This window comes from Arachis hypogaea, chromosome 13 (genome assembly GCF_003086295.3).
Source record: "Arachis hypogaea cultivar Tifrunner chromosome 13, arahy.Tifrunner.gnm2.J5K5, whole genome shotgun sequence".
In the NCBI taxonomy this organism is placed as follows: Eukaryota; Viridiplantae; Streptophyta; class Magnoliopsida; order Fabales; family Fabaceae; genus Arachis; species Arachis hypogaea.
The window spans coordinates 42,610,748-42,621,897 of NC_092048.1; the positions used below are offsets into that span (position 1 = coordinate 42,610,748).

Genomic DNA, 11,150 nt, shown 5'->3' on the forward strand with positions numbered 1-11,150 from the left:
ACTCGTAGAAGTAGCTCTTCCACCTTTCATTAATCTTCTCCTCCTGAGCCAACACCTCTCCGTCTTTATCCTTTATGCACTTAACCTGATCCAAATCTCTCGTTCTTCTTTCACGACTCTTTGCGATTCTATATATACCTTTTTCTCCTTCTTTCGTGCCTAGAGACTGGTAGAGACCCTCATATGCTCTTGTTTTACTTCACTTACAATCACTTTTGTCTCTTTCTTCGCCGCCTTATATTTTTTCCAATTATCTGCATTGCGGCACAAAGACCACTCTTTAAAGCACTCCCTTTTTATCTTTATCTTTTCTTGTACACTCGAATTCCACCACCAGGATTCCTTGTCTCTTGGTCATATCCCTTTAGATTCACCAAAACTTTCTTTTCCTATTCTTTTGATAACTTCTGCCATTTCCCTACATATCTCCTTCGCGCTTCCATTCTCATCCCACTTTGCCTCTTCTCCTACCCGTCTTAGGAAGCTTCTTTGTTCTTCACCTTTCATCCGCCACCACCTTATTCTTGGGTTCTTCGTATGATGTCTTTTCCTCAACTTTTGTTCAACGCAAAAATCCATAACGAGCATCCTATGTTGTGTTGTTAAACTCTTCTGAGATAATTTTACAATTAATGCAAAATTTTCGGTCGACTCTCCTCAACAAGAAGAAATTGATTTGAGAGCTTGTCATGCCACTCTTATATGTTATAAGATGTTTGTCTCTCTTTTTAAAACATGTATTTGCAATGAGAAAGTCAAAGGTCGAAGAAAAAAATATTTTATATGAGATATCTAAACATAAAATTACTTTTACTTTTTTAAAAGATCTTTTAAAAAAAATCACTTGAATAAAAAAATCTTTTCGTAAAAACTCACCCAAACAAACCCGTACTTGATTCTGCAACGGCAAGGATTATATTATGTATCATGAAATCCCTTAACGCAAAACTTAAACAGTTAAATAAAAACACAAGAATGATCGTATATTTAACATTATGTATATTGTATCTGTATTTGAGTGATAAGTGTCGCTAAAGAAAAAGAGCCAACTTCACTCATTTATCATCAAACTAAATTAAGTCATTTATATTAATGCTTTCCCTCTTCAGAATCAGTAATAGTTACACAAGATTTTGCAGTTAGAATAAAAAACATGTCACATCCTATTTACAACTTGCTTCTATTCCCATCTCAAACCTCAAAAAGGGTTCAATCAGAGTAGTGAGTGAGTTATGTCGAGTTATGAAACAAAGATTCAAAGGAAAAAAGAAAATGTAATGATTCAATTTGAACCTGGTCATAACTTGGAGATGGTTCTGTGTTCACTTACACTACCCGAAAGCCGGCTAATAACCTGCCACAACTGCTGCTTTCTTCCGGTTCTCAAAGGAGCCGAATAGGAGTGACGTCGAAAAGATCCCGAATCTTGCCTTCCAAATCTTGCTGAGGAGCTGAATATCTCAAATGATGACAAACCTTTTTCGATATCACTTCCAGAAGTATAGTTGGCGGCAGAGAATTGGCGTTGGAATTGGAAATGATCTGGTAGTTGACTAGAAACATTATCCAAATCAAGAGATAAATCCTCCTGGCTAGAATTTCTTGTACCTGCTTCTTTTGCTTCATCACATTCATTACTCACAAGTTTTAGAGCCTGAACAACTTCACCCATGAAAGGACGGTCCGAAACCTCTGGTTGAACACACATTGAAGCAATGGCTGCAACTTTGGCCACACTATCCCAAGGCACATCAGTCCCTAGAGACGGGTCTATTATCGCTTCCAATCCTTCTTTACTTGTGAGTAAGGGACGAGCCCATGCAACGAGATTCTCTTGACCGGGTGCTTGCGACATATCTACTGGTTTTCTTCCTGTTAGAAGCTCAAGAAGAACAACACCATAGCTGTACACATCGCTCTTCACAAGAAGATGGCCAGTCATTGCATACTCCGGAGCCACATATCTTCAAACATTGGAAGAAAATAGATATTACAGAGTGCACAATCGAGTTTCAAGTTTCGAATTCTAGAGAGTAGAATCAAGAAAGAAAAACTTCATACCCAAAAGTTCCCATGACACGGGTTGATATGTGTCTGTTCTCTTCGTCGGCCGCAGTTCTAGCTAATCCAAAATCAGATACTTTTGGTGTAAAATCATCTTCCAACAAGATATTACTAGACTTGAAGTCCCTGTGTATGACAGGGGGGCTTGAATCTTCATGCAGATAAGCCAGACCACGCGCAGCACCGAGAGCAATCTTAATCCTAGCACTCCAATCAAGTGGACTGTTTTCCCTGTCAACACCTACCAAGCATAAAATCAAAGCTAAACAAGTATTTAACCTGAAGAAATAAACAAGCGGCACGTTACTTAAGGCCGAAGGAAGCAAATCAGGAAAAGATAAGTACCATGTAAATGGGATTCCACGCTGCCATTTGGGATGAGTTCATAGACCAGGCAGCGGAAGCTAACCTCGGTGCATATACCAATAAGCTTAACCAAATTTCTGTGGTGAAGGCGGCTAAGCATCTCAACTTCAGCTAAGAATTCACGGTCACCATGATGATCCTCCCTTTTGAGAACCTTGATTGCTGCTTTTGTCCCATCTTCAAAAATACCACTATAAACCCGACCAAAACCACCTTCTCCAAGTATCCTTGAATCGTTAAAGTTATTGCTGGCTTTCTCAATGTCGCTTGCACTGAAAGTCTTAGCGGATCCTTTATAAGCAGCAATGCTAGATCGAAATGATGATGAGGCTGAAGCAATTCCCCCAGCTGCTAATGATTCAGTAGTTCCTGTGAAATTCATATGTTCATTGCATAATCAAGAGGCTGATACATGAAAGTATTAGTACCTTTATCTTAAGAAATTGTGGCTGCTAATTAGGTCTTGCTGTGTTACAACCCTTTTTGTTTTACAACTTTGATTATATATATATATATATATATATATATATATATATATATATTGATTAAATCAAACATACAAATATATTCGTTGTCTCATCTGCTGGGTTACTATTTGCTTATGTATTTTATTGGTTAATAATGGATTTTAACAATAATGATTAAGTTTTGCATAGAATTCCATTTGCAAAAGCCTGGATTGTAATTTGTACCGTTTCTCTTACTGGAATATTTTGTAGTGTTTAATGATCAAAACCAAGAAATAGTTTATGACAGGACAGTACTGCACTAATTCACCATATAACCAGATCTTACAAGCAGCGTTACCTTGTGTTTTGGTAACAGAACGTGGCGAAACACGCGGGGTTGATGTTGGCTGGCTTACATGATGTCTATACTTGAACAAGGCCCAACCAGCAGCCAATGATAAAACAAGAGCAAGAAAAACCGAGAGAGCAATAATAGCAATGATGCCCCTACTAAGTCCATCTTTGTGATGCCTCTGCTGTATGTCCACCCCAAGGGGCTTTATCATTCTTCCATTGTTGCCATTATTTGAATATGGACCACCGTATATCGACGAAATGCTTGAAGGTGGTAGAGGAGGAGGTGGTGGTAAACCTATAAACAAAGGAACCGATGAAAAATTCTCTAACCAAAATACTCATAAAGAGAAGGTGACAACTCACTCGATGTTGCGTGTGAAGCGAAGTTGATAGTCGAGAATTGTTAGATGACAATTTAGTCAAGTATGTCAAAAAATCTCACAATTCTTAACTATCAACTTCACATAAAGAACTTGAGTTCCACCTAAAAGAGAATGGTGACCGCCTTCATGTGAAATCGATAGTTGAGAATTGTTAGGTGACAATTAAATCACACATGTCAAAATATCTAACTGTCAATTTCAACTGCATGTGAGTTTTCACCTTTAAATGCAAGAATTTGAGAATCCAATCCATATATATATATATAAGTATATACCTGGATAGCTAACATACAAGACTTCATAGCTACCAAAGTAAGAAGATTTTATTGCAACCTTCTTCTGCCAAAATCTCTCAGAATTCAATAAGGCAGTAGTGTGATCAAAGCCTTCCCCAATGGGTACCAAGAAGATGAGAGCATCAGTTTTATCTGGATCTTGGCTTGCCGCTTCGGCTCCCATAATTCGAACTTGACTTTGTGTCATGAAAACCCCTGCAGCAATCTCGGAAGCAAGCTCTGAAACCAAAGGGAAGAAGGTATACAGAGAAACATCAAGGCGAAGACCAACTTTCATGGGAAGGACACATCTGCATGGTGCTCCAGGTGGAGAATTTGTGTAGGGCTCTGAACAAATAGTTGATAAACAATCTGAAACAACATAGAACGTAGGTATTAGTAAATATAATTATATAAACCTTGCAATAAGAAAATATGCAAATAAAAGAGCTAACCTTCATTAGGAGGTGGTGGAGGCAGTGTGTGAATTTGAGGCAGGACTGGCTTCTTAGGACTCTCCGCAGGAGACCGCGAAGGAGATACTTTAGGAGGATGAAATAGAACTTGCAAAGAAACATAACGAATGTTGAAAAGGATAAGTAGATGAGAATGATGAAAATAGAAGATTTTGTTAAGTAGTTCCAGTAAGTATGGAATTTCAGAACTTCTTACTTTTGGTTGGGTGAGGAGATATTATGAACCATGGAGAAGGAGCCGGAGAAACCTGGCTGGCTGGTGAGGAAAGTGTAGAGCCTACCATGTGGAAAAAGGTTCGGTAATTTAAAATTTCTACATATCATTTATTTAGTGAAATATCTTACAAATCACTGTTCTTTGTTAGGAACCTGTGTTTGCTGGTGGCGAAGCATGATGTGTTCGTTCCGTTGTCGGCAGTGGTGGAGGAATTTGGTGATCTACATAAAATAACCAAGAAAGTTATATTAAATTGCAGCTAAAATACTGGCAAAATTCGATAGATCAGGTAAGGTAACACATCAAACCTTGGTGTTCTGAAGTCGGAGGGGAAACCGAATATGATGATGTAGGAGCAGGGCTGGTGGCTATACTCCTAGAGTGATGTTTATAAGATGTGGTTAATGGTGAAGATGCAGGAGAATGATATTCTTTTTCTGATGCAGATTTAGGAGGAGACGCCGGAGGGGCAGGAGCATGATGAAACTGCCTTGAATTATGTACAGCATGGGCTACAACAGAAAGAACAACATAAATAAATGAAGTGAGGTATGTCATATGTGTCTTTATTTATAGAAGTAAAACCGTTTTGTAAATTACTCGAATAATCTGAAGCTTGAATAATATTGTTACAGAAACTTTATGCTGTTAGTATAACTCACCAGCCTCAATTCTAAAAATGCACTATGTCAAAAGTAGATCAATTTTACCATATATACCTTGAACAGGGGGATGTACTACAGCTGGTAGCGGCATAGGTGCTTTGTACAATGGTGCCGAAACTGGTTCTCCCCTACGTTTCCAATCGAAGCTTCTGGAAGGAGTTAGTGCCGGAGAGACAACAACAGGTACTGCCGGAGAGACATCAGGTACTGCACCACAGGTTTAGCACCATTTAAGTATTCACAAGTTGAAAAAGTATAGAAGAATAGACTTTTCAACAGAAAAGAAAGGAAGAAATTACAGCAATCAGATATAATGTTTAAGATTCTAGGACCATTGAATATATGAGAAACCCGTACATTTTTCGTGACAGCAGATATTTCGTTAGAGGCACTATTGAAATAACTAAATAGAATCCTTTTGTCAAACTATGAACCTGGCAATTTTGATGGAGATACTGTTGGTGGTGAAACTGGGTGGAAAGGTGGTGGTGCAACTTGTGCTGCATGAATACAACATAAGAAAAAATAATTAGGCAAATTCAAGTGATCATTCTGATCAAAGAAGAAACGTGGATACTTCAATGATGATGTCTTCACATGAAGATCACATTGTAAACCGTTAGATGGTTTAAGGCAATAAGATTTACCAGGTGATATGGAAGGAGTTATTTCTGGAAAAACAAGACCGCCAACTGATTGGTTATTTTCCATTTTCCATGGTGGGGATGCAAGAAAATCTGTGCTTCAATGAAAACCAGGAAGTTTAGAATAATATAGTTGAATTCAAAGAAGATATGATAGTCGATATATGAACATACTTGGTGATGCTGGCTCTTGGGTGTGAATATGGCCCTTATTTTCAGTTTTGTTATGAACAACAGGAGCTAAACTTCCTTGATGAATAGGTTGGCGAACTGGTGAATTTTCGGGCAAATTCACAGGAGGTGACGCAACTGGGACTGTTCGAAATGCAATTGGAAAATATATTTAGGGTCAATGAATACCAGCTCAAAATTACAAGTCAAGAATTAAAAGTAGCTCTATGTTACCTTGAACAGGGGAGTGTACTATAGCTGGTAATGGCTTTGGTGCTTTGTACAACGGTGCTGAAACTGGTTTGCCGTTACTTTTCCAATCAGATTTTCTGGAAGGTGTTAGTGTGGGAGAGACAGCAGGTGCTGCACCATATGATCATTCTTTTATTGTTACACTTTGTAACTTGTATGGAGTATTAATTAATTAGGAATGTTAAGGAAGAATTTCATATCAGTAACACATGATCATTACTTTTAGTCTCCATTCTATTGTTAGTGAATCTAATTCCATAATGTCTCAACTCAATGGCAAATTGTTACACAACATGTTAAGGATAAAAGATCATATCTCTTTCTGGGTATATCAACACTTGTAATTCAAGCCAGTAACATAGTATATTTAACCTTGTGCTTTATACCTTCATCATTTTAAGTGCTGAGAGAATATAAATTTAAAAATGAATAAATTAAATGACTAAATGAAAAATGTAGTTGTGCAATCCTTGGATACAAATAACTAAATTAGATTGGAAGGATAATTGAACAGAATCTATTGTTGAAATATGCACCTGGTAATTTTGATGGAGATGCTGCTGGTATAACGGGGTGGAAAGGTGGTGGATTTATTGGATATGCACTTTTTGGTGGTGTAACTTGTGCTGCAAGTAAAAAAGCATTTAGAAAAATCCAAGTGATCATTCTGGTCAGAGTATAAATTTAGGTTTCCCTCCTCTTCCATCAAATTAAGGTAATAAGATTTACCAGGAGATATAGATGGAGTTACTTTTGGAAGAACAGGACGGCCTACTGGTTGGTTATTTTCCATTTTTGATGGCGGGGATGCAAAAGAATCTGCACTTGAAGGAAAATGAATGTGTCTAGAAGTCTGGAACTATACAGTTGATTAGTTGAATCCTGATAGATGATAAAGACCAATAAATCGACATAACATACTTGGTGATGCTGGCTCTGCGGTTGGAGTGTGAGCAAGACCCTTATTTACAGTTCTGTTATGAACGTTGGGTGAATTTTCTGGCAAAGTTGCAGGAGATAATGCAACTGGAGCTATTCAAAATGACATAAAAAAATATATTTAGGTTCAATATCATCTGAACAGTGGCAATGAAAAAGAAGTTAGAAGAATCTAGAAGAGTTACCTTGTGAAACTGGATCCTGTTTGTGACTGTCACTGGAATTACTCTTCTGAGTAGTTGGAGGCAAGCTTCCATGTTCAGGTGGCTGACTCGGTGAAAGTTTGGGCAAAATGACTGCAAGAGGAGCTGTTTACAACACAGAATAATACCATACTTTTGGTGAATACCAATTGGAAAGAGGAAATTTCAGAAACATTTAACAAGAGTATCGTTTATCGCATACCCGGTGCAACCGGTTTCAGTGAATGACCCTTCTTTGCACCCTCTGTGTGAATATTAGGGGGGAAACTGCCATTTTCAACTGGTTGACTTACTGGTGAAGATGTAGGCAAGTTGGTAGATGGTACTGCAGTTGGAGCTGTGCATATAATCAATCAAAGAACACAATTTTGGTGAGTACATGCAGTAAAAATTCTGTGAATTACATGACAACACTTTTTTCACATACCTGGTGAAATTGGGTTCGGGGTGTGACTCTTGCTAGCATTCCTATTCTCAACCACAGGGGGAAAACTTCCGGGTTCGATTGGTTGGCTCGCTGGTGAATTATTTGGAAACTTGCCAAAAGATTTTGGAGGTTGAGCTGTTCAAAATGCAATCATGAGGCCAGAGTTTGGTCAATATCATTTGAAAGATGTAGGCAGAAGAGATGTTTTACCTCTAGAAATTGGAGATGATTCAGGAGGCCTAATAGGAGGTGCTTTCCTTTGAGGTGGACTTGGTTGTATTGATTGCAGTGGTGGTGCATTCCCTTGACCAGTTGCCGATATAGGCGCAGCCTTGTTCGATGGTGATAATGTTATGGTGGTTGGACTACTACTGGGAGATATGGATGGTTCAATTCCCTTAATCTTATGAGGAGGAATAGGAGATGAAACTGGAGTAGGCAAGAACGACCCTGGATGTCGAAAAATTCAATATTTTTATCAGATGATCCTAGGATGAATTAATGAACTAAAGTAAGGTTACCATTTGATACTTCTGGAGAGCTCGGAGAAATGGTTCTAGGTGAAGGATTCATGGGCAAAGATGCTGGATTTGGGGATAGGAGAAACCCTGAATGAAGCAATACAAGTGTCAAATAGCACCAGTGACTTGTGAAGAAAGTTAATAATTAAGTTTGAAAAGCTCAAAATTCAAACCAGTTTTGTAATATATTTAGATATACCATCTGGATCCACTGGGGAGCTCGGTGCATTGCTTCTCCAGTGTCCATGATGGATAGGCCCAAGTGTTTCTCCTCTGGGATGAATGACCGGAGCGAATGCCGGAGATGGGGATATAACAGACCCTTTAAGAAGACGGCATCAGTTTGAAAGCCGAAAATCCCATGTGAGGAAAGGAGCTAAATGATTAAATCTTTGTTCAGCTAGTTCAAACTTATCAAAGAGATGACTCAAACAACTTAATAAACCAAGCATATCTACTACTCTCATCAGCAATATTTAACATTTTATAGATAAAGCATCTCCGGCCAATTAAGAGACAAATTTGGAAACAATTTTGAATTCATGTTTTCTACATCTACAACTTCAAATATACCAGATTCATAATAAGAAACAACACTAACTTTTTACATAGGGCTCAAAAAGCAATGAATGCAGGGGTAAAATTACCCTCACTAATTTCGTCTTGCAATGATGGTGGGAAATACAACCATAAATAAATCAGTAAAATCTATACGCATCAAATTGTATTATTAGAGGAGAATATTCCCTCATATTAATCAAGCAATCATAACCTAGCACCTAGCTTAATTAGAAGAGAATTGAAACAACTTTGCCTTAGATTAATGAATTGGTGATTGGTGATCCTAGCCAATTCTTTTTCTTTATTTCAGTATCTGGACCTGATCCCCAAGAACTGGACTAATCCAACTAAAGAAACTACGTCTGATTCTCCCAATACAAGTTTTTTTGCACCCCAAGATTCAAACTCACAAACACCGAGAAGGAAACTTGCCTACCACTCAACCAGCCTGATGTTGGGATGATACAATAAGTTTTTTTTTTTATTTTATATGTTCTTTTTTCTGCTAATAATTTGATATCAAACTCACAATGATAGTTCAGGGTCTCTATAGAATAAATTACAATACCAACAGTGTAAAAGCAGAAAAATTAAGTGAGCTGATCCAGATCAAGTTCTTGTAGCTTAAGCATTACTTTTTGGCTACAAAAAAGAGACTAACTTTAACACTGAGTTCTGAAGATTAAGTTGCTACCTTTGGATCCTTGCAGTGTCACAACAGAGCCAATGATGAAGAGCTTCACCAGCTGAAGAGTCAATGACAAAACTACCCCCACCCCCATTACACCAATCTCCAAAGAGAAACCACCTCAGAAGCAAGTTCAGATAAGGAAAACTAGAGAAAACAAATCAGAGATTTGGAAGGTACCCACTTGAAGCAAGAATAGAAAGGTCTTAAATTGAAGAAGAACCTCATGAAGTTACACCATAGCAATGAGAAGGAAAGTTATGGAGCAACAAAGAAGAAGAAAAAGAAGAGTGTTTGGTGCAAAGGGTAAGAACAAGTGTCTCTTGAGAACAACATGAGAACTGGAATAATTTGCAAAGAGAGTGTTGTTGAGGAAACATTTCCATGGCAGAAGAGAAATATAGATTGGAATTGAAAGCAGAAAAAGAGTTTGAAGTGTTTCCACTTAAGAGCAAAAAAGTTTTGAAACTGAATCAAAGAAAATAAACAAAATTATTAAGTTTGTGTATTGAACAATCCATACACACTTTAAGGTAACTCAAGAAAAGAAAAAATAATAATAAATGAATGATTATATGACCCTCTCTCCCTCCCTCACAGAGGCAGTTGGGGTGGGACACGGATTTCCAGGAGCACAGTACTGTTGGTTTTTATTCTATTTTATTTTATGTTCATGCTCTTATTTTATTATTAACTAGTAATAAACACTTAGAAGAGTTCCAGTGTACCGAAAATACTGTATTAACCGTTGATTTGAATTATAAAAAATATATATAATATATATTAATTAAAATTAACGGTTAAAATAATTGGAACACTGGTGTTTTTGATATACTTAAATTTTTTTCTAAACACTTACCTACCAATTAATTTATATTTTTATTAAAAAATTTGGGTTTAAATTTTAGAAAATATTTAGCAATATAAAAGAGTTTTACACAAATAATTGATCGTGTATTGTCATGTAAGTAAAAATAAGGTTTAATTATTCTATTAGTCTTTATCATTTTACCAAATTTATAATTAAGTCTTTATATATTTTTTTCTTTTAATTTAGTCCTTGTACTTCTTTTAATTTTGTAATAAGATCTTTTTCGTGTCAAAAATTTTAAAATTAACGAAATATTTCTCCTAAAAAAATATAGTCAAAGATTTAATTAGAATCTTAATTGTGAACACCTTCAATTTGCAGAAAAATATTTCGTTAATTCTAATATTTTTTATACTCGCAAGAATCTAATTATAAAATTAAAAGTAGTGTAGAGATCTACTTAAAAAAATATAAGAACCTAATTACAATTATAAAGACCAACAAAAATAATTAAACTTAAAATAATTAATTTTCAAATTCATTAGTTAAAAAGTGTGAAATAAACACGTGAATTTGGTTGTTGATAGTATAAAACTCTTTTAAGATATCAATGCATTAAAATTAAACGTTTTAAAACATAATAAAAGTATTTTTTGTTTATATATATAATAAAAAGTATTC

The 11,150-nt window shown here is 36.4% G+C and overlaps 1 protein-coding gene across 4 annotated transcripts; it reads right to left on the reverse strand.

Moving 5' to 3' along the window:
* Positions 1 to 1,058: 1,058 nt before the first annotated feature.
* On the reverse strand, positions 1,059 to 10,400 carry LOC112738217 (uncharacterized). Of its 4 annotated transcripts, none has more exons than XM_025788557.3 (24): positions 9,665 to 10,400; positions 8,609 to 8,731; positions 8,410 to 8,496; positions 8,099 to 8,338; positions 7,889 to 8,023; positions 7,664 to 7,798; positions 7,444 to 7,566; positions 7,241 to 7,351; positions 7,049 to 7,138; positions 6,856 to 6,945; positions 6,302 to 6,430; positions 6,071 to 6,211; positions 5,900 to 5,989; positions 5,687 to 5,752; positions 5,307 to 5,459; positions 4,896 to 5,099; positions 4,740 to 4,808; positions 4,567 to 4,647; positions 4,350 to 4,457; positions 3,895 to 4,266; positions 3,238 to 3,531; positions 2,410 to 2,799; positions 2,062 to 2,305; positions 1,059 to 1,964 (listed from the first exon to the last, which is right to left on the reverse strand). In XM_025788557.3, the coding sequence occupies exons 1-24, from the start codon at positions 9,750 to 9,752 to the stop codon at positions 1,298 to 1,300; spliced, it is 4,230 nt and encodes a 1,409-aa protein (XP_025644342.1). In that variant the 5' UTR covers positions 9,753 to 10,400; the 3' UTR covers positions 1,059 to 1,297. The 4 variants fall into 4 exon arrangements, with proteins under 4 accessions (XP_025644342.1, XP_025644344.1, XP_072067950.1 ...); XM_025788559.3 differs by having other exon boundaries at positions 7,241 to 7,345; positions 9,665 to 10,327; XM_072211849.1 differs by lacking the exon at positions 8,609 to 8,731 and having other exon boundaries at positions 7,241 to 7,345; positions 9,665 to 10,331.
* Positions 10,401 to 11,150: the final 750 nt, after the last annotated feature.